The sequence below is a fragment of the Xiphias gladius genome, chromosome 1 (assembly GCF_016859285.1).
Source record: "Xiphias gladius isolate SHS-SW01 ecotype Sanya breed wild chromosome 1, ASM1685928v1, whole genome shotgun sequence".
In the NCBI taxonomy this organism is placed as follows: Eukaryota; Metazoa; Chordata; class Actinopteri; order Istiophoriformes; family Xiphiidae; genus Xiphias; species Xiphias gladius.
In genome coordinates this window covers 11,087,538-11,111,520 of record NC_053400.1, presented here as the reverse complement: position 1 = coordinate 11,111,520, position 23,983 = coordinate 11,087,538, and the positions used below count along the sequence as shown (strand labels likewise).

The 23,983-nt window shown below is 41.5% G+C and overlaps 1 protein-coding gene across 17 annotated transcripts in view; it reads left to right on the top strand.

The window, feature by feature from the left end:
• The window catches only part of celf6 (CUGBP Elav-like family member 6), a 127,351-nt gene that overhangs the window by 86,554 nt on the left and 16,814 nt on the right, over window positions 1-23,983 (top strand). For 14 of the 17 annotated variants that reach the window (XM_040133779.1, XM_040133744.1, XM_040133716.1 and 11 more), the window contains exons 3-5: window positions 4,075-4,123; window positions 14,521-14,649; window positions 18,559-18,638. In XM_040133779.1, the coding sequence (XP_039989713.1) occupies window positions 4,075-4,123; window positions 14,521-14,649; window positions 18,559-18,638 (258 nt within the window). Of the gene's footprint in view, window positions 1-4,074; window positions 4,124-5,616; window positions 5,620-14,520; window positions 14,650-18,558; window positions 18,639-23,983 lie in introns of all 17 variants that reach the window. The other 3 variants (XM_040133825.1, XM_040133753.1, XM_040133796.1) reach the window with 2 other exon arrangements.

Here is a 23,983-nt window from a genome sequence, read left to right as displayed (position 1 = left end):
AAGGCCAGCGGTGTCCTTGTCTCTCTTCCTCTCCACTGCACTATTATCAATCAGACACACCAGACAGATGGACTTGAATGCATGCACACACAAACACACACACGCTCTGACACTTACACACAGTCCTTTACTGGAAAATGTAAGCAAGTTCCTCTCTTCCACACTGTTGGTTCTCCACCCCTCTGTGACTTCAGCTGACTTTTATTCATCATAACAGAATGAAAAATATAGATTTGCCCCTGGAGATTAGAACAAAGAAAAAAAATGAATGTATAGACATAAAGGAAGTAGAGCATGAAGGTGGGGGAAATATGGAGAGGAAAAAAAAGTGAGTGAAAGAAAGAGAAAGACAGAAAAGGGGAGAGATGAGGAGAAAGAGAGATGGCCTCTCTAAGTGCAGCAGCACACAGGCACAGAGCTGTGAGTTCCCAGGCAAGACAGCATGAGCTGCCTATTTGTCAGCATTGATCAACCCATTAAGGGGCTGTGGTGGGAAGCATATTGGTTTTGGAGGCCAAAGGGGCAGAGAGAGACAAAGATAAAGCAAGACGGGGGCTGTTGAACTCCTTTCAGCCTCGGCAGCCACACGTCTGCAGGATGAAAAAGCCTGTAGTCTTCCTCTCCAATGTCTATGCAGTTCATTTCGCAGGGCCCAACGGGAAGGTAGTAGATGTCATTTGTCTTACAGCATGTCTGGAGGCTCCACTGTATTTGTTATCTTAGATTTCTGCTGGTGCAATGCTAATAGGGAAGTAGCTAGCTTCTCAGACAGACAGAATGTCAGTTGTCCTCTTCCTCAGTGCGTGTGTATGTGGGTGTTTGCGCAAGGGGGGGGTGGGGGTGGGTCCTGGCCCAAGGGGAAAGCAGGCTGCCTCCTCGCCCAGCCTCTGATGAATTCATATAATTAACTCTGCCTTGATCTGTTGGCTAATCCTGCACTCAGTAATAAGGGATTAAAATGTCACCTAAGCCACCTGCTGTTATTGAGCCCCAAGACTTTTTATGCCTCTGTGTGCGTGCATGACAGTGCGTGTGTGTGTGTATGTGTGTTTGGTTTTGTGTGTGTGTGTGTGTGTGGGGGGGGGGTTAAAGTCAACTTCAAGATTTTGGTGCAATAAAGTTGTGTGCTAAAAACATTCCCTCTGTTTGCACAAAAAAATATATGTAGGGGACACTATAAAGTAGCTCAGAGAAGCAGATATCTTAACTACTAAAATATGCATGTGAGCGCTACTCACAGCTCCATAGTCCAACATCAAGATGAACTCCAGAATTTGGCAAGAAGCTGGAGCAAAAGTTGCAGCAGACTCACTCGGGAAACTCACCGTCACAGTCACTAAAAAGGGACATGAAAGTGGGACATGCTGGAAGGTGGGAGTTGAGAAATCTTTTTTTCCTCCCCTCTCACTATGACCTCCTTGGACCAACTAAAGAAAAAAAAGAAGAGAGAAAGGAGTGCCAATTGGTTGGCTAACAGCCCGCAGACCAACGGCCAGCTTGCCTTGCCTGTCTGCTGGCCAGCTCTGCTCGGTTGCCTGGCAACCCCAAGTGTACTTTTGGGTTGTCTAATGACTCTTGTTGCTGCAGTGGCTCAGGGGCTACTAATGAAGCCTCCTGACCAATTGCAGGCGTTTAAGACCTGGAAGCGGAATGATCACTGGACGGGGATCTTGGGAATACCCTAAACCTCTTATGTGAGACAAATTCTGCCCCCAACCCGAGCCGCTGTCAAGACACACTAACACACACATACTTACAGTATGTACACACAGCACACCTTAACTTACCGCTTACAATGATCCAAACTGACCTTAATTCTCTCCACCGCACAATCACAACCATCAGTACTTCACCCTACCTAAATCTTACCTAAGACTCACATCAACATATTCATTGCAATGTTGATGACTGTTATTCAGCCTGAAATAAGACAATAAAAGGGGTTTTAGTCTGGATGTTTAAGGCCGTACAAGCATGGTAACAGTAATGATGCTAAGGGCCCCTTTAGCCCTTGATCCAAATTATAAACCAACCCAACAGGACTCATTATTCACTCCACCTTCCCAGAGCCTCAGTTAGCCAATCTCAGACAGGGTAATGGCTGTAGCTGAAACATCTGGGCTCACAGTCCCCCCTTGAGAACATAAGGAAATTTTCTTCTCTCAAGCTTTTTTTCAGGCTTAAAACAAGTGGGTCACCTCTACTTCCCTTTTAAGTAAATCTAATAACTGTAAAAGGATATATAAAAGACGTTAGAATAGCGCTGTTAGTATTGATGAAGGATGTTTATTCAGAATGACTAGAAGTGCGTCAGCAGGTCAGTGTCTTTCTCAGTGATGCTTCAACTCATCAGACACTGACAGCTGCAGAAACTGAGTATATGACCTTTGTATTTCTCATATGCAGGATGTTTATTCTGACTAGGTATCATACACCAAAACATTTCAATGTGAAAGAAAATTTGTTTGAAAGTATTTCTTTTGTTTGTTGGTGTCTGCACACTATCACACTATCAATGTTATCCACCTTGGGGAAAACAATAATAGATGATGTATATTTACTATTTGCCTCGTTTTTTTTAAATTATATTAGCTTAGACACTGCAGTTATCGTATATATCTGTGTGGAAATATGTTAGCATGTGTGCGCAGGTGTATTTATATGGGTATTATTGCCCCATAGGCTGTGTGTGTGTTTGTGTGTGTAGCTTCACGCATTTGTCTTTGTGATGTGTTCGTCATCTCTCAAAGCTTTGTTCCAGTGTCACAGCATATTGCTAGGCGGGTACATTAGGTCCCCAGGGTATCACCATGTATACGCTTGTCTATACATGTCCACCAGTCTTAGGTCTATATTTGGCCGTGGTCTGGGCTCATGTCAACTGCTGTCAAGTGCTGCATTGCCTGAGGGCCCAACACCCACTGTGCTGCCCTAGCTGATTGATCTGAGTGGGCAGTACCATGTGCCATTCACTGGCACTCACATGATGGACCTGTCCGCATGGCCTAGTTAGAAAGATAGGCCCACTGCCAACTGAAGCCAGAAGAACACAATCCCAAATGTGAAACATAAGGCCAAATATACGTGGATAGCCTCAATAAGTCAGGGTCTTCGAGGATGGCTCTTAACATCCACCCTTTTCACAGTGGAAAGAGGGATTATTATTCCTGTTTCAGAGACGGCAGAAGATCAAGTGTTTTTCTGTTTTCATATTCAAACTCCGGGGAGTGAGAAAAAATGAAACCATAGTCAGGGGAGCAAAAAGAACCAGGGGAGTTTTTATTCATGGTAGGCAGTTTTTAAAAGGGTTTTTTTTATGTCAGCTTGGCGTCCTTTCGCTTTCACCTCACTGTGAAATGGATCTTCAAAGGTTGTTCATCGATTCCCTACTGTTAACCTTTCACAAGCTGTTTCACAGCTATGCTGTTCAGTGGCTCTCAATAGTTTCCAGGAGGAGGAGGCTGGGGCAGGGTGGGGTTGGCTGACCAGACCAGTGGGATGTTGGTTGTGATTTTCCAAAGGGCTTCTGGGTAGAGAGGCAAGAGAGGAGGAAGGGTTGGAAGCAGAGAAAGAGGGATTGCTAAGGGTCAGGGATGAGCAGGATATAGCTGGTGACTGGGAGTCTGGAGCCAGGAGGGGACAGGAAGAACATGGGCCAGCCAGGAAGGACCTTTCCCTGTGGGGCTGGGAGTGGCTGATGTAATGGCATTAATCTCCAAGTGCCATCTGACACCCAGTGTGGCTCCGTCATTGAAAAGTGCTAATTCTGCTGAACTGTGAGGGGAATTCAGGCATCTCTAGAGGCAGTGCCCTGGATTAATTAAACACGCTGGCATGGAGCAGTGCACAGATTTATCTCTTTTACGGCATCGTCACTGTTTGATTTTTGTGTTTAGCCCACAGAGCAGGACAAACTCAGGACATTAACACCAGGAACACTGCCACATTTCACTTGTTCTCTTCCCACTTCACATATTGTAGCGCTAGCTCCTATCTTCGCGTGCTAACCAGGGATTTCCCTTCTCTTCCGTCTCTCTCTTTCTTTTTCTCTCCTCTTCTTCTCTCTCTCCCCAGATGAACCGGCCCATCCAGGTGAAGCCAGCCGACAGCGAAGGACGAGGAGGTAATTAACCTTCTCCTGGTCTCTGTTGCACACTCCCTTAAAAATAAACACACACACACACACACACACACACACACACACACACACACACACACACACACACACACACACACACACACACACACACACACACACAAATACACAGGAATAGCGCACATGCAATCCTTAATATTCTGCTCTCACTTGAGACACACTGGGAGTTAGTAGAGTATCCCATAATATAGGTCACTTGCTTCTATTGACTTCCCATCTGTGCCAGCAGAGGGGCTGTCTCAGGTTCACAGTCACTGGGAGCGGTTCAAAGACAAGACAGAGACATGGAGAGAAAGAGAGAGAAAGAAATGAGAGAGAAAGGATGGAAAGAATGTGGAGAGGAGGATGTCCATCCTTCGATCTCCGCAAAGTGATAGTTAAGTCTGCTTACAGTTAGGAGGCAGGGGAACACACTCACAGATAAGCACAAACACACAAACTTATAGAAACAGCTCAGAGATACTACCTTGAGAGAGACACTATCAATATGACTACATGTATTTATTTATTAGTCACTGAATGAAAGGAAGAGACAGTACAAGTCTCTCAAAGTGTGACGTGTCATGATTTAAGGAGTTTGGAACTGCTTTGTGCTATACACAGTAGCTGTTCTTGTCTAGAAATAAGAGTACAACTAATTGATTGTTATACACAGTCCCTGTTACCCACCTAGGTAGCTACTAATCTACCTAGCTACCTATCTACCTCTGTGCTCCATTAATAGTACTCCCATATGATGACACTAGGATTATTTAGTATGGTATACATCCCATCCGAACGATTCAGTGTGATCCAATGTGTGGTGTGAGACTTCCAGTTGGACTCCATTGACATACTGTATATGCATCCTATAGGTTAGATTAGATCATTTGTATTTAAAGAATGAGCTACTTTAAATATTAAACCCGTACGTTTAAAGCATGAATCTTGACATTAAAATATGCAATTCTGCTTTGACATTGTGCTGATTCTCTTGCACAGCCTCCTCCCTCCATCTTTAGTCTGCCTGGCGTGGTGATTGATAGATCATTCTGAACCCATTTGTGACTAACATCACTGAGGTAAATGCAGATTAAGCCAGTTAAAGATTTACATGGGTGGAATTCGATCTAATTGGACTGGTCTGTGTCTGCCCATTGCTTGTATTTCAGAGTGGTGATTTAGACTGCCTAGGTCAGATTAGACTGAGCCACTTTGCTGATTTATGTGGTCAAGTGTGAATCAGATGGCCCATTTCTATTGCCACACACACCCCGATGTAGATCTTATTTTTGTCATGGCGGCACTTTAATTAACGGCCATCTAAAAACAGGCAAAGTCTGACCGACATCGCCTGGGCGAGAGCCAATCGGCATTCTCACCAAGATAAATTGGATCTCTGGGCTTAAGAGGGGAGGATGGATGGGTCCCAATATCAATTACTACCGTTTTTTCAGAAGAAAGAGAAGGGAGATGAACAGGCAGTGTGAATGAAATACAGAGGGCTGTTAGGCTTGCACAGCCCCTGCTAGTCTGTCAGATGAGCCTTCTATATGGGAGGACAGGATAGGACACAGCACAGAATGAAATAAGACCAAGCAGACAGGCCCCAACAGAGATATTGAGCGTTAATGGCAACAGGAAGTCAGCAGACAGGCCAGGGAAGTAAACCACAGTCGCGGCTGACAATGAAATGAGATTTACTATGAAGGCCTTTGGTTAAAGGAAAATAGACAGCCCAGCTAGGGCTGACTAAAGAGAAAGTTGCGGGGGATTCATCTGTGGAAGGATGAGGTGCAGTCAGGTACACCGTTCCTTGTGAGGCATATAGATTGTCAAACCCGAGGTTGAACTAGGACATTTGCACCTCTAGAATGGTGTCATATTTATCATTACCGAGACATCAGTAATTATTTATAATGGGAACTTTTGCAAGGGTCTCAATTAAGTGCCTGTGAAGGCATTAGGACCCATTACTCCATTTGGAGACTCCAGTAGCCCTTCTTTTGTTCAAAATGTCCCTGAGAGACATCCCTTCTCTGGGGATATGGGAGTGTCAGGAGGAGAAGTAAAACCAGAGCTCAGAAAATGACTAGGGGGGCCTGGAGCCGCAAGATCCTGCCGCTCGGCTGCCATTGTGGATCACAGAGCTGATTCTCTGGCTGTCTATTACAATGCGTCATGTCTTATTTTATATTTTCCTTGGATTATCAAGAAAAAAAGGAGCATGGGAGGGGAGCTTAACAGCCTTTAAGTCTATTTCTGTTGTAAAAGTCTACCTTTATCTGATGTGCTTAACACCACTTTTTTCTGCCCAATTCTATCAAACCATGATTTCAACTCAGAGATATTGAGGCACAATCGAGGTATGGGTCCTTTATATATATAAATATATACATATATACATACATACATAAATACGTATATACATATATACATATGTATATATGTATATATGTAAATATATATATATGTATATATGTATATATGTATATATGAGACAGAGAGGGAAAAGGAAAGGATAGAAAGAAGGATAGAAAGAAAGCAATAGAGACAGAGAGAGTACGAGATGTCTACCTTTCCTCAATTCTGCCCCTTTTGGATTGAAGTAATTTGATATATACATATATATGTATGTATGTATACATATATACATACATATACATATATACATACAAATATACATACATAGACATATATACTTATATATATATCAAATTGCTTCAATCCAAAAGGGGCAGAATTGAGGAAAGGGACACATCTCGTACTCTCTCTTTCTCTATTGCTTGCTTTCTATCCTTCTTTCTATCCTTTCCTTTTCCCTCTCTTTGTCTCATTGGTACTGCAGTGCAAAGGGTTGAGATGAACTGAGTGATAGAGAGCGAGGTGGGGATTCAGTACAAGGGCCATGGAGTAATGCAAGAAAGTGAGAGATGGAAGACAAAAAGAGCGAGAGGGGAAGAGACGACAGGATGAGAAAGTTAACGGAGGGTGATGGAGGCAGCTGAGTGAATCACAGCAGTAAATCATCTCAAAGCCGCCCCATCCCTATCTCCTCCTTGCCTCGCCAGGAATCTTTTTCCCCCTGACCTTGTCTGCTGCTGTGTCTGTGAAGAAAAGATGGGGCCAGATTATCTATGATTGGAGATGGCCATTATCTAAACACAATCTTGGAGTCAGGTCCCACTCCTCTAGCCACTGCTGTGAGACTGGAGACCACACTGATGAGAAGAGAGATGATGGGTCAGCCAGAAACACCCTCTCCTTTTATTAACTCTGATAAGATGGTTTCAACACTCTCTCAAAAAATCCAGCAACCTCCATCAACATCGACTTTTTCAAAATGTACCACTCACAGTGCATTTGTCTACACAGTTTTCTTACGCTACTTGTTTATTAGCTCCCCCTACTTTTGTTTTATTGGATACTTATACAGTGCCAGCAGCATTGCAATCCTTGTATCTGAAAGTCAGTAGCCCTGTGTGAGCCTTTTTAATATCTTGTCCATGCCATTTGTCTGTCTGGCTGGGGGGAGGCTTTGTGAATGGGTCGTGTTTGTCCTTGCCAACCTGCTGCTCTTCAGAAGGTTGACCCCAGTCGGGCAGAGGAGAGATTGACAGGACCTTAAGATGTTGCACACTGTGCTGCCATGCCCCACCTCAGCATGAAGGGAAGAGTGAGGGCTGCTGGCTGGTTCAGTTTGGCAGGCCACAGGGGAGGGGCTGTCTGGAAGCACCTCACGCCCACAGAGGAGCGCACTCCACTTTACATGCAAATGAAGCCAAAAGATCCCTCTGTGCCTCTGGACATGATCATGCAAAACTCTGAAAAGTCAAGAAGAACCCTGCCAGCGGTTGATAAGTGTGTGCTGAGAAATACACTGAGACACACAGAGACATGGAGACACATGGACATACAAAAGAATGCAGGGATTTCCAACACTGACCGTTGCAGCATATTAACTGAAGGTGTTAAGACATTGATTTAAATTATTTCTTTTGCAGAGCTCCATGATTGGGCCTAGCCATTAAAGAAGATGTTTCTAATGTAGAAAAAAAGTAGTTGAAATATTTGGACAGAGGCCACAACAGGCCATTTCTCACAAGTTTTCTCATTTGTTCCGTGTTGGTTTTTGATCATGCATACAAGAAGGTTTAAAGCACCCCTCCCACTTTCTTGGGTAAATGGATGTGACAGCTCTAGAGGTATGAGTAATGCGTTTACAAACACAAAGCCTGTATCCTCTCATCGTGCCTGATACACTGACAATGTGATTGTTTGTTCTCCTCTGGTTATTCCATTTACCACCTCACTATACTGGGTAATCCACTTGCATACATCAGATTGGGACAAGCAGCAGAAAGGTTTAGTGTTTGGTTGCACATCATTATCACTGGGATGGGGTCTAATTACCTCTGTTAGCTGGTTAGGAACTAAACATGAGTAAGATGTAGAATTGGGCTTATTAAGCAGTTGAAGATTAAAGCTTAAAGGCAAAGGGAATGATTGTGAGAGTTGAGAAATATAACTTAACACACAGATACATCATGCCTGTTGTTTTACAATCAACTAACTACATTTCTTTACACTTTCTACATTAACTTCAACACTGTTCTTGAACCGTGCCTATTAACACTTAATGACAAGTTTTAGCATTTTTTAATTCTAAAATTACATAAATTTAGAAAACAAAAAGAGAACTGCAGTTGCTAAACTCAAAAAGGAAAACTGCTGTATCTCACCAAAGACAGTAGTCGAGTGGGTGTATAATATAATTCAGGAGCCCTTATAAATACTGTACTTAAATATCCATTAAGCAATATTATTATCAATTTATTTAAAATATTAATATTAGATCAAATGATTTTCATCCCATTTGTTTTGCATTTGTTCTAAAGAAAGTAGTTTATATTGAAAAAGTTTATATTAATGCTAACAGCTAACATTTGTAACATAAATAAGTCCATAACACTGAAGCAACTTAAGAATGTTAGCAGCCTCCCTGGTACAAGCACTGCTAACATTGCCATGTACACTAGGAGGTCTGAGATCCTGCGTTACTTCCCTGAATTCATCGCCGAGTGTCAGGCTGCTATCTTGAACCTTCATCCACCTATCCATACTGACTTTGTAAATATCATTACAAAAGTTGTTAAGTTAAAAAAATCCATTAACTCCAACATTACTTTGAAATACCGTACCGGCTGAAATCATCAACCATCTGGGCTTTCTCTCTCTGAGCCAATTCCCAGGCTAGGGAAAGATTGTAGGCATATTTTTAATGTTGACCAGTGGTTGCACAATGTGAGATGTATGTACAGTATGACTATGCTGCATCAGAAATTTGAGTTAAAGTGCTTCCATTTGTCTTTCTGTTGTTTTTCTCTGGTCCATTTTGACAGCCATTTATTCCCAATGTATTTGTTGTAGATACTTTTCAGTCATCCTTATCATTCATTGCTGTTATAGCAAGTAATTGTCCCGCACTCACTATGCAGCATCACTGTATTTGCTATGTTTATTAAGTCCAAAAATGAATATTTTTCATTAATAGCTACCCTTTTATTTAGTTTTATTAGTGATTGCTTGTCTCACAAATGATTAATCAATTAATTAACTGTTTTCAGCAATATTTCTTTCTTGAGTTTTACAACTACACGAGGCTTGTAAGAGGTGAATTATTCTCTGGAGCTAATTGGGGAAGGGAAATTAAGGCCAGTTTGTGGCCAAAGTACTATTAACTCCAGATCTAAAAAGTTAAAATAATGCTAGATAACAAAAGACTGTATTTGACAACAACAAATGTATCCAAGAAGTGGTTTTAGGACAATAAAAGCTTATTCTGAAAGCAAATGGCACCTTTTGATTCCAAACAGACTCTGCTATCCTCTACACAATGGGGATATGTAGTAGATGATGAAAAACAAAATGTAACTCAATAATAAGAATCTATTCCCAACATTTTGTGTACAAATTCTGTATGGCTACATGTGTGAGTGTGTCTGGTGGCAGGCCTCCGAGGGAACAGCGTACCAGCGTCAGGCTTTTCTAATGAGTCCGTAAAAAGCACAACTTCTCTGTTGTGCTGCCTGGAACATTATTCTGCATTTGAAATGCACCAAGCGGCCTAGCAGGCATCTTTTATCGTTGGATGCAGCTGTCCATGCTTTCTGAACACTTACTATTACCAAGCTTCCCTGACGACTGCCAGTGGGCAATAAGTGATAGAATCGTAAAAAAAGAGAAAAGGGAAAAAAAAGAGTATATTTACCATGACACAGGAACAGGAGAGTAATTCTTTCAAGAAAAATATTCCATTATTGGCAAACAAAAGCAGAAAATTTTGAAGTAGACTTCACAGCAACTAATTCTATGCCTGGAGAGAAAGAGTAGGGTGAGGTAGGATAAAGGATAAAGAGGAAGAAAGAGAGAGAGCAATAGATAGACAAAAAAGAAGAGAGGAAAGGGAAAGCACAATCTATATGTATACATATACTGCAGCCTACAACACAAGTAGCACTTTATTCCAGGGAGAGAAGCATCAATCTTGACAGCATATGGCGTCTGTGCAAAATCCATTAATTTTTAATATACCAGGCGCTGAAATGAAAAGGCTTCCTGAGACAAGCAATTGTCAGATGTCTGTAGTGTTTTGATAACTTTTTGATCTCCCTTTTTATTTGCATTCATAAAATGGGGCTGTCCCCATGCCACCTCAGTTTGGACATGTCTGGAGACTGACATGGAACCATTTTCCACTCAATTGCTCCCACCTTCAGTCAGGAGATGAGATGTTGGGGGAAACAAAAAAGGTGTGTGTATGACTGTGTGAGTGAGAGCAAGTATATGTGTTCTGGCTGAAGCCTGCAATAAAACTTGCTACCTGTGCATCGGCATTCATACGGTATATACATACAGTACACACCCACATATACATATATACAAATAATACCTCTACACACACTCACACACACGTGTATGTATGCGTGTATGTATATCTATATATCTATCTATCTATATATATATCTATACACACACACACACACACACACACACACACACACACACACACACACACACACACACACACACACACACACACACACACACACACACACACATATATATATATACACTGCCATACACCAAAACCAATTTTTAAATAGCATATACATCCTTGAATCTGCTGTTAATTATATTTTAAACATATAGCAGAAATGTAAGACGGATGCAATAAAAAAAGGAAATCAAAATTATTTAGCCAGACTTTCTAACTACTATACAAACACATGCACACACATTCATTTTTTTTTAAGTAGCGCCAAGGATTCAAAGTGCAGATTACAAAGGTCTCTTCAGAGTAGAGCAGAGAAGTGCAGTAGAGCTCAAATGTTCTCCAGCTGTGTGGCTCAGCTCTGTTAGAGGGATAAGATGAGCCTCTCTCAATGAGAGATAAGTACAAAGAGGTCAAACAGTCAGCTCAATGAGTTTTGTCATACTTATATATCCTCAGTCAGTTCCATAGGAAGGCCCTAACCCCTCTTAATGCAAATGCACGACTGTACTAGAGAAGAGTAGGCTTTTCTTTTTTTTTTCTCCACTCCCCACTTTTAATGGATAACACTTTGGAGTCATGGAGTCATCTACTTGTGCAGAGGGTGCATTACAAGATAGATATTTATTTATATTCATAAAATGCCAATTTAAAGCTTGCAAGTGGCCATAGGAGATGAGCGGGAACTTGCAAAATCCAATAAGAGCTGCTTTGGAGACAGGTGCAAAGTGGACTAATTAATAGCAATCTATACTCTGGCCAGGGCATGCAGTGGGCCGACTGAGACACTCTTAGGTCAGGCAATGAAAAGATAGCAGCTCCAAATTCATTTTCTCACTGTGGATCTCCCAAAGGAAGGCTCTGAAGTACACTCACACTTCCTTTTAATGCCTTCACTGGGGTGTAATTTATTTTTGCGTTTGCCAGCACATTTGGAAAGTTCATTACCTCGCTCATGGCTTGTTAATTAGCCTTGTAAAGCCGCCATTAGATCTCCTCGGGCCAGGACCGAGAAGAGACTTTTGTCCCAAAACATTAACACACTGCAGGAGGCCTGTAAAACTGCACTCTGCCCATTTAAGTTGTAACATTGACACCTCAGTGAAAATCTGAGAGATGGAGGGGACGATCATGGCAAAGTCACATGTGCCTCTGGATGGGCTGTTGCCTGTTTCACCTTTGCTGGCAGAGACAGGGGTCAGGCTCATTTCTATCTAACACCTGTTCAGGGCTGACTTCACAGATACGCAACTCCTCCACTGATGCCCAATATCCAGCTAGATGTCTGTCCTCCTGTCGGCCTTTGCTAAATCTCAGTCGACAGTATCAGTGGCTATCTCTGTGGCGATCTCCTCAGGGTTCTCACTCACTTAAAAAACCCTGGAGCTCCAAGGGAGGAGGAACAGTAATGAGCGGTACAATCAGGCTCAGCTGGTGGGTTTCAGAAATCCTGCTGTGTGAGGTGTGCCTACAGGAACATGGACTGACACCTCAGCAAAAGCACCAGCAGCAGAGACCATGCAGCATGGCCTTATTGATTATGCAAGTGCTCATTTGTGTGTCCAAGCAGGTATTAGGCACGTGTCTGATTTACAGGAAGGGAACAGGATCCGATTTCCCCGATGCAAAAAGGAAGCCCTGGTGCTTTATTTTTAGAACAGCTCTATCTAATGGGGCCTGGCAGGTACAGGAGGCGTCACATCTGTCGAGGCCCAGGTGATGCACTCGCCCTCCGCTCTTCCCTGCTCCTCACCCGCTCGCTACCAGTCAAATGACTCACGCTGAAGATCAACAGTGTCATTTCCAATAAACTCTTCTTCCTCTTCCTGCCACTTTCCATCAGTTCTGGCGATGGGTTCTTGCTAGTAGCCATTTCATTCCACAACACAGCAGAATAGGGGATGCATAATGTAAAAGATGTAAAGAAGATGAATGCTCTGTCTAATGCCAGAGCACCGGGAAGATTAATTAGAAAAATCCAGCTTTCTGACTGGCCAAAATTTAGTGGTATAGAGCCCATACATCTGAACCAGAGTGCCCCCCTCTGGGGCTCAGGAAGCAACTATGACATGCAGTTGCAATGAATATATTTGTGTAGGTGGAAATGCCCTTCAAACTTAATAAGGAGCAACCACGCTGATTCCACCACTGTTGAATATTGGTTGGGAAATTGGGAAAAGTCGGTGCTCAGTGTCAGCCCAAATAATAAAATCAGACGAGATTTAGCCAACATTTAGACTGTACAGTGGGGATTGCTTTCTCACTTTAACAGTTTTCCTTGACCACTCACCCATGACCTTAATCTGATTTCAAGTTACTTATTCTAATGTTATTTTCTTCTATTAAATATCCAGTAGGATGTAGATCTAATAGTTACATTTTTCTGTTTTTGACATTTGACAAAAAAATAAAGTCATTTATTCATGATGATAAAACGTAAGCAAGCTAATTAAACCAGTTATAAAAAAAAAAACTCACTTACTCTTTCATTTGAAAACAACTTATATAAAATTATGCAATGTGCACACAAAATAGTAGGACGACAAATTCTTTCTCTGAATTGCACTATGTGAACCTAGCAAATTCTACTTTTTATTTGTTGCAATTGCAGTTGAAAAATGAGAAATCTGCAGACCTTTGGCTGATACGTATCCACAAACAAATTTACACTGAAAGCTTCATCCATTATTTGTGGGTGGCCAACACCGCACCATGCACAGATTCGTACATTTTTAAATTTTACTTGACTCATTTTCTCAAAGTATGGGGAAGTGGCCCCCTGACTTAAAGTTCCCCACAATCATTCAAACTGCAGAAATGTGAGTGCCAGCAGAAAACACCTCTGACACAGAGTTTACTCCTGATTATTGCAATTCCTACGGCCTTGGTGATGAGAAAATGTAATACCATGTTTTTGTTCACCGTTCTCTTTCAACTTAGTGACTTAAGCATCCAGACGATCTAACAGTTTGTCTACCTGAGCAAAATATTCCCGCTCTCTTTCTACCTTTACCTGAAACCCGCCGTGCTCAAAACATCATCTGCATCAAACATCACTGTGGCAGACTTGAATAGCTCACTCGAAACGGGAATATACTGTATCTCACCCTCATACCAGGGTGTGGTGGCACACCACACGACAGTAAGATCAACAATAACAACAACAACAACAGCAGCAGCACCAGTAGTGTTGGCTCAACACAGCAGACTGCTGATAAGGGGGGGGGTCCTCTCAGCTCAGCAGAATGGTGCCATCAGCTGTAGCATTTGTCTGTTCTCTCCTCTCTTCCACCCTCCCTCTTTCCCTCTCCCTTCCCCTCTTCCTATCCAGAAGACAGGAAGCTGTTTGTGGGAATGCTCGGCAAGCAGCAGAGCGAGGATGACGTCCGGCGGCTGTTCGAGACCTTCGGCCAGATCGAGGAGTGCACCGTCCTGCGAGGGCCTGATGGGGCCAGTAAGGGTCAGAGCCCACACACCTCCCACTCTTTTTTCCCCCTGTCTGTCCCTCTTAATCCCTGTCTGTCTGTATGCATGCTGTATCTCTTTCTCTTTCTTCTCTTCACATTTTTAGAGCAATGCTTCAGCCGCTGTGCACTCATTGACATCGTCTGTGATACACTCTGCCTCCTCCCTTTCAGCCATTCTGTTTTTTCACCCCCTCTTATGTGTCTCGCTTGCATATCTTTCATACCTCATTGTCACCACGCTCTGACACCTCATTCCTGCCACTTTGTTTTTCTCACTACTTTCTCTATTTCCCTTCCCTTTTTTGTTCGCACTCTACCTCTCACTCCTTTTTTCTTTCCCTCCCGAACTTCTTCTTATGTTGTCTCTTCATCACAGTAGCTCCTCTCACCCTAGGCTTGTACTCAACAAATACATCACACAACACCTCCTCTTTCTGCTCACCCCTCTCCTCACTCTCCTCCGCTTCCTGTTTTCTGAAAAGTGGAGGGGTGTAATCATGTTTGTTTCCCACATTCCCGTCATCCCTCCCCTGAGACACCGTTGGACCATAATGCCCCACTGTAAATAAAGCAGCCAGGCTCTGGGTTTTGCTGCTGTCACTCACCGTGCGGCAGATTTGCATGCATTCAGGAAAAGCTTACGCATTCATGTCTGTGGCACATGTGCTATGTAGCTAGTAGAGCATGGTCAGGTTAAAGATGGCTGGGAAATGTGCGATGCAGGTGGGATTGTTCTGAGAGTGCGAGAGGCTCCCTAATCATCCTTCGATGGGTGCCTGTCTCACAGCCATATTTGGAGCGATAACGCCAATGATATTGCTTGGAAGCTCTTTCTTTCTTTATCTCTGTTGACTATAATTTATTCTCCTATATGAAGCATATGAATGTGTGAAAAGAATGTGTGGGAGGGCAAGGAAAGAGGTTGGTAAGGTGCAAGCTTTCAGAGTATATCAAAGAGAAAGGCTTGCTATACTGAAGCACACGCATATCTGTGTCTGCATCTGTTCCCCTCACGGTTAATCCTGGATCTATTGCTCTGCGTCACCCCACCAGCCCACTACCTTTCTTTCTCCGTGGCTTGTTTCCTCTTTCACTGTCTCTCCCTGCCTCTCCAGCTCCTTCTCTTCCTGTCTGCTCAGATGCCTCAAGCTGATTGACAGCACATAAAATGAAATAAGGCTGGTGCTGCTGTGTCAGACAGGAGCTAGTTTTTCTCCCTCATTCGCACTTTTGGTCCTTTTCACCCTCCTGCACCTCAACACCTCAACTCTTTTTCTTTCTCCTCTCTTCACATGCCATATGCTTCCTGTGTTGGTATTTGTCTCTATTATCACTGGCTTGATCATTCCCTTTTCTTCAAGTTTCCCTGCTACGAAATAGAGAAGAGTAGAGTAATGTTAACTATGAATGCTACCACGAAACAACGGTCTCATATGTAGGTATCTGGTCCTATCACTCACTGTGCAACAGTCCTTCGCAATCATTACGGGATGTTATGGCAAATTATTTTGCCAGCCGCCTCGCTTGGGATAAGGTCCCCGTAATTTGAATGAGACAGACCTTGAAATTGACAGTGCTATCTGTTCCATGATGGAGGCTTTGTCCCCTGTTGATGTAAATTTATGCTACTCAGAGGCTTTTCAGCACCCCTCTTCACCCAATAAAAAGGCCGAGAAGTTTAACATCCATCTCTCTTTGGCGCTGCTCCTCAAAGTACTTTCAAAGTGCAACACTTGCTGCCAGAGTTGAATAGAGCCCCGAATTGTCAGGAATAATAGAGAGATGGCTTTTAGGTCTATAATTAAGTTGTGTTATAAATGTCACCCATCCAGTGGGATGGAATTCATGCATACATATTATTACCCCGGGAATTCAAAAGGCAGCGCAGATCCTCTCGCTTGAAAGCAATACAATCTTTCTTTTTCCTTTTTCCCCCCAACTCATTCTGAGCCATCAAATTCAAAAACTCAAACGTGCACTATAATTTATGAGGCTGTAGCACTTCCAATTCTTTTGAGATGTTGTGCTCTGTGTCCCTTAACTTTTTTTTTTTTTTAGGTCAGGAGCATCAAGGCTACAGCAATGTTTCTTGATGGAGAAATTTGAGGACATTGTATGTTCGGCATGACTTTTCCGTTGATGGTGTGAACCAAGCCATGCAGTTTTGAATGTCTTTCTGGTTGGGCTGATTGACCGGGGTCACTGGGACCCTGGCGTAATATCTGCCTTTTTAGTGAACCAACGGCAAGTTATCTTGCCTTATAAACCCAAAAGGCTTTAGCGAGAACAAACTGCCCCTTATTACTTCAACTACAAAGTTTAAATGCATTTGTTCCTTCAGAGACAGTTTCAGTAAAATGGCACACAGTAGGCTGATGCATTTCGCTTGAACAAACCTTTCCTGCCTCTACCTGGAGGGGCGTTTAAGTAAAGTAAAAGGGTGCTAGAGCGCTGTGACAGAAATAAAGGCTTCTTTGACTTATCTGTTTGCCTCTGTAGATCTATACAGCTTTGAGGACATTTGACAGTACAGAAAACACACGGCCTTTACTACTCACCACATTTCCGCACACAACAGTTTCAACTACTTACCATTTATTGTGGGGCAGGAATGTGGATGGAAAGCCTCAGGTAAAAGTGGAAATTGTTCTCCACTGATTGTGCACATACTGCATGTCCTTCAGTTCAATCTTTTTGATTTTGTCAGGAAATTACTAATTTGTATGTCGGGGAAGCAAAAGCTGACACCTGAGATGTAGAAGTGAATAGATCACTGAAAAAACAGAACATCTCCTGAGTCTACCCATCAGTGTTTGTAATTTAAATCAATCATCGCGACTACTTTGGGAACGCAGAGTGAATCAATGTATATGAACACATGTAACCGTTTTAAAAGTTATCAGCAGTTCTCAAGAAACCAGGGATTGAACTCTGGAAAAGCCTATCTGGTTCTAAGACACTGGTGCTACTCAATTAATGAATAGGGGGCAGAATTAATCCACAAGTTTGTTAATTAGGTATCTCTTGACTTAACACATGAGCTACCTGAAGGCAAAGATAAGAATAGGACATAACAGAATATCTCTTGCAGTCTATGACGACCATAAAGCTTAGAGAAATAGCTCCTGTTTAATTTAATGGCTTTTGGAAAATTACCACTTTTCAGTTCCACTGTGATTCAGTTCACTAGCTTTCTCTTTATGTTATAGTAGTTTAGTGCCTGTCCTAACTTAGACACTGATACACTATTTAATCATATGGTTAGGATATGTAGGCTTCAAAAACACATATTGTGCATTATTATTATCTACTTGACTCATTTTTAATATCATTTGAAATGTTAATGCATTGAGGCTCCAATACACTGCTGCCAACACTCGTTCCCTTGTCTTCCAGCCAACTTTTTATGTTGACTTTTCCTTTTGTGCATTAACTACACAACAGATTCAAGATGATTTGAAAGCCCCTTGAGCAAAGCCCCCCTCCATCTGAAATTATATGCGAGCAAAGATTCGGTTAGATAGGCAGATTATAATACTATGCCTTTGTCATCATAATCTCTTTTATGAGTGACTGCACACAAATCATAATGTGTAAATATTAAACAGATTAATAATCACAAACAAGTCAGGATAGTAAATGCCTTGGCTCCATTCTCCAAAGTGGAGGGGGTGGAATTAGAAATGGGCAAGGGACAGGATGTTCCACGCAGCTAATGCCTTCACTACAATTAGACTGATTTATTCAGAGTTATGCACTGAACACACAAATGGCAGAATATATTTACAAACCAGATAACATGAAAACAATGGTAATGAATGGTGTTTTCCCCCTATTTCCAAGGCCACCTCCCTGATGTTGTGCCCCTCCCCTTCTATTTCTCTCTCTTTCTGTATATGCAGGCTGTGCCTTTGTGAAGTTCTCCAGCCACGCAGAAGCGCAGGCCGCCATTAACAGCTTGCATGGTGGACAGACTATGCCTGTAAGTAACACAATATGAAAAACACTCATAACAAGTTTTGTCCTAATATTAGAATTGACTTCAGGGTACAATTCCTTTTAAGACAATTGCAAACAACTGTTTTTAAACTTGATGTGGACAGCTTTAGAGAAGGTTTTGCAAGTGATGGGATGTCATTTGGTTGTCTATTTATTACAGGTGTTTTGCCTGTGCTGCCAGATTTTTAAGATTTTTGAGGTAGACTTGGATAAAGTTTACAACACAGACAGGTGCACTTTTTGATTCTGTGTTCTGCCCTGCCGAGAGAAAGATACCGACCAAGTCTTCCTTTACATTTGCCTATTCCACATGGAGGGTGTATGCCTCTTTTTGAAATTCGATACAGTATGTTTTTGTCTTTTTTATGTGTAAGACCAACACATACACACAAACGGTACCTGATATCTATTATCTATGTATCTATTTCTTTATCTCCATGTAGTACAGTATATAAGTATATACTATTTATATACTTTATACTATACATATATGTATATAGTCACCACAGTGACTCTTTTCAAAGCACATCAACAGTCCGCAGTCTCACATACATTCTTGCTGTGTGTTATCACACACAAAAGATTCCCACAGTCAGCATCTGCCACTTTACAGTGCACGGCTGCATACTCTGTATCTCTGTCTTTTCAGTCAGTATCCATTTCCTCCTCCTGCTATTCAAACTACCTTTTCAGCAGATTGATAGAGTATTTACATTCACAGCCTTATAAGATTATGAATACCGCGCACTGCACATTAATCCTTGAATGTGTCCTCAGAAGACATTGGACTGCATATGTCGGTATGTTATTTAAATATTACAGCTGAAACTGAAGGAAAGACAAAATGAGGAACTGTGCATAGTGCAAGCATTGTGTAAGATGATACCGTAGGTATGAATACGTTCCCAGGTTTATTTCCATTGTAACTTACTATTCAATGATTAAACAGCACAGAATGCATTTTACTCGAATTTCAGTCTATAAATAGAAACAGCTAAATTTTATTTTGAACAACTAGTGAATAATTGCTAGTTTATTCAATTAACACTCTTAAAATCCAATGCAGGAGGTTATGGTTGCATTGCTCTAAAACAAACTCATGGAGAGCCTTTGGCTCATCTGGATCTTATAGCTAGTGTGTTAGCTAATATTGCGCTACTTACATGTCTAAAAGAAACAGACCTCCATATTGGAGACCCCTTTTTTGACATCTATTGACTGTAAATCCTATATTCACTGGCATTTTAGTCCTGGTTATGTCCACCAACTTCTGAACAACAATATCAGAATGAGAAATAAAAATAAAATAAGAAAAAGAAAAAAATCACAAAAGTATGGTTAAAAATGTATTACATGCAGGTGCATTAGATTAGCTTTAATGGCAAGTTATTCAAAATTTAGCTGATTTTATATAAACTGTTAATCAGCCAATAGGAAGCTTAAACAAGACTTGCAGCAATGATGCAGTTTTGATAATACAGTTTGTGATCAATTGTTTTTTAATATAAGTGATAGACTGGAGAAAAATTCTCTTCTAAAAATGACATGATACCATACTGCAAGTTGGAGACAAGAGCAGGACAGAATTTTTAACTATGTTCCAAACAAGAAAAAACTAAAGCTTGGATGACAATTTCCTGATTACTTATGGATTAAAAGGTTTCACTCTACATGGTGAAATAGTCTTCTGTCAAAAGTTAATAGTTTCAACAGCTCTCCTAACCTGTTCCTGAATACTGAAATTAGTGTGAAATTAGCGGCTTTACATCAGGAGACAGTGTGTCATCTTCATGGTGAAGCAATTTATCTGGATGTAGGGTGTCAAGAAAGATTATTTCAAAATGGTGTAATAAAATTTTGGCACTTTATATGCTGTTTATGCAATTTATCAGAATGGCATGACAGATTATTACATCCTGATAAAAATGTGTGTCATCTGCATAACAGTGAAACTCTTTTGTTTGCTTTTGATATGTCTAAGTAGAATTATTCATTAATTCGATAATTTATGCTAATTAACAATTAATTTGACTGAGGATGTGGCTATTGTTGTAACATTTTCTAGAGCAGGAGTAAAAGCTTTATCTCAACAACAAACTGCTTGCTTTAAAAAATAAATTAAACCAATGGCCAGAGTGCAATAGATAATAAATAAAGTACAAGCACTGACTGTTGAATATTTAGAAATTTGGTTGGGACAGGTAAAGGGCTTCATACATGTCGTAGCCTCTTCTAGCAACATGTGAAAAATGACTTAAAAACAGCTCATCACTGCCAAATTATGAACAGCGACAGTTTACCCCCAGTCAGGGGACTACTTTTTGTTAAAGAATATTAAAAGTTTAAAACACTTGAACACACTTATCAAGAGAGGCTTCATTACAATGACTAAAGGGGAGGTTAACAAGGAAGTCAATAATATTGAAAAGCACCCTAGAGCTAGGATGGATCTTCAAAATGAGGTCAGATTAATAAGCCGCTTTTGGTTCCTTAACTGCTTCCTGATATTTCAGCATTAAGTCTTTCATAATATTGTGGGACACTTGCAATTTATCAGCCTCCAATTAACTTTTGGCTTTTCTACATTTATTCTTCATAGCATGGGTATCATCTACTCAAGACCAAGGTATTTATCTTGATATACTGTGGAGCAATGTTATGCTGTAAATACTGTACTAGTTATATTGCTGCTCAGCCAAATTGTAAATCAGGTTGCGTACGAATCATTTCAATCAATTACAGACACAGAACACAAATACATGTGTCTGTTGTCATGGCTGTGGTGCGGACACATATTGACCATTACACAGATTCACGCAGTATGTTGACATATAATGAGAGAACAAGACTTCACAGTCAGTACAAGAGAATGGAGAAAGAATCACAATGGTTAGTGGAGTGTATTGCACCACACAACAGATGTAGATTTAAATGTGCTTTTGAGGTGTGTGCAATATGGTTTAGCTGTAAGTGTATAAGGAATTGTGGAAAGCAGTAAATGGTGTGTTGGTCCAGCTTATTATACTGTATGAGAGACATGAAATAGCATTAGTTGGTGTTGATTTGTTTAGTTGAAGAATGAGGCCACCAAACCTGTAACTCTTGTCAAACTGCAATTCATTACGAATTGGATATGTTTCTGTCAGGCTTGAACAAGGCCACCAAAAAGGCTTTAGTAAAAGATATGATGAATTACGAAGCATCTTGCTGCCTTTGCTGGGTGTGTGTTGAGTGCTGCACAGCTGGACACAGACATGAGCACACACTCTTTCTGGCAGACATCCACACCTTCACAAACTTCACTGATGTGCCGCAATAAATATTTACGGACGCTTCCTGGCAGCCAGATAGTGTCCTGGAAGCCAGATGTAATTTACACATCTTTTTGATGCCTCCTCATTTTGCATTACATTGAAGTAATGAGGGAGGGAAATAAGTGGTAGAGTCGGTTTAACTTTGTGTGTGCTTGCTGCGCTCACTAGAGACCAAACTTTTTGGCATGTAAACCACAAGGGTCAAAATTTAATAAGAAGCAGGCCATGAGCCAAGCAATTATTGCATTTATTATTGTTGCATGTTGCATCATGCACAATTACTGAAATTTGATAGTAATCAAGATAATTACTTTCTTCTCAAAGTATCTTGTTGACTCAATCAATAGAATATGTTCACATCCAGAAGATTTACATAATTGGACTCTTGTGAGGCTGTTTTTTGCTTACTTGTACAGACCAAAATTTGGCTCACGTGGACTACGTTTGCACACGTGTGTGTGTTTGTCTTCCTGTTGCCCAGGCACAGTTGCATTAGGTTGGGTCAGTAAGCCACCTGAGGTCTGCTGCAGATGAACTGTCCAAGGCAACATATGGAGCCCCAAACAGTCCTGGGGCAGATCACAGTCATCCAAAAGTTCATTAATAATCTATATTATCCATAACGCTCTCCCTCTATCCCTGCACCTGTTATCCTCCTCTCCCCAAATCCAACTTCCTCTCAGATTAATAGGCAAGGTGGCCATTAGTATCCAACTAAGGCTTTGGTACCGAAGGGGGATGCAGTTAATTTGGATAATATCACTGCCACATGTCGTCAACAACAGACTAACAGGAGGCAGGATTCAGAGAGTGGGCTGCTCTGCTCACTGCCTGCTGCCAGCTGTGAGGTCTGGATGAACCTTGAACATAGAGTTGTCTCTCACTCCCTCTCTGTCTCTCTCTCCGTCTTAATGTTCTCTCTATAACATCTGTGTTACCTGGCACACACACACACACGCCATAAATATTACCTCCGCCAAAATACACTGGCCAAAAATGTAAGGCTTTAATGAAGTTTAAGGGCACGGGATGCCACCAAAGGTCACGCACTGATAGACTGGGTCATAGCTTTAATTCATGTTTATTGCAGGCTGCAGGTGCTTCCAAAATTAACTTAAAAGGTGATTGGGCACAGAGCAGGCACTCTCACTGGTTCAGCTGTTGCATTACAGTAAGGCTGCAGAGGCACAGGTGGCAAAACTTCAAAAGAAGTTTTGCCAGACAGCAGACAGCACCCAGCAAATTGCAGACATTGTCATGTTCGGTGTCACAGCGTGGCTGACAGGGCCTGTGGAGCTCGCCGGTTTTGGCAGCAACAAGTGTGTGCATGTGTGTGATACTATAGTTCTGGATTAATGAGAGATAAGACTAAGCCAGAGAGCACTGTCATTGTAATACACAAGTCATCAAATGCCATATGAAACTATTGTAGAACCACCGGCAGGCTTGTAGCTGACATACTACTACTGGAGTTTTGTTTTTTGTGCTCCTCAGATATGATAGTGAAAACTGACATTTATGGATAAAATGAAGTATTGCAAGCCGAGTGAAAATACAATAATGAACGACAGGAATTCTTCTTCTGTGTCTTTTGGCTAGATGCAGTGTGCTCAGCAGCTGCAGCAGTATGTGGTGGAAAGCAAGGCCAGACCAAGACAGCATCATCCACTGCTAATGAGAGACAGTCCTCCCATGAGGCTGGCAAAGATGTAGCAAGGTTCAGAAAGTTGAATACCGAGCCAACAGGAGGTTCATCCAATTACCAAACAATCTTGTTATGGTGTATTCAATTAATTTCTTACAGATTCGCGATTAGCAAGTTTTAGAGTTTATTAGTCTGTAGAAAACTGTCAGTTTCATTTGTCATTTAAAAGTAGCTGCTATATGTTTGCTGAATGAGTGGAAACAAAGGTTCTGAGCACATTAGTGGCTGATCATTAGCATGAGTATTCCCTTCAATGAGTAGGTTGTCATATTATATTGCTGTAAGCCTCTGTAGAGGATGGAAGATGAG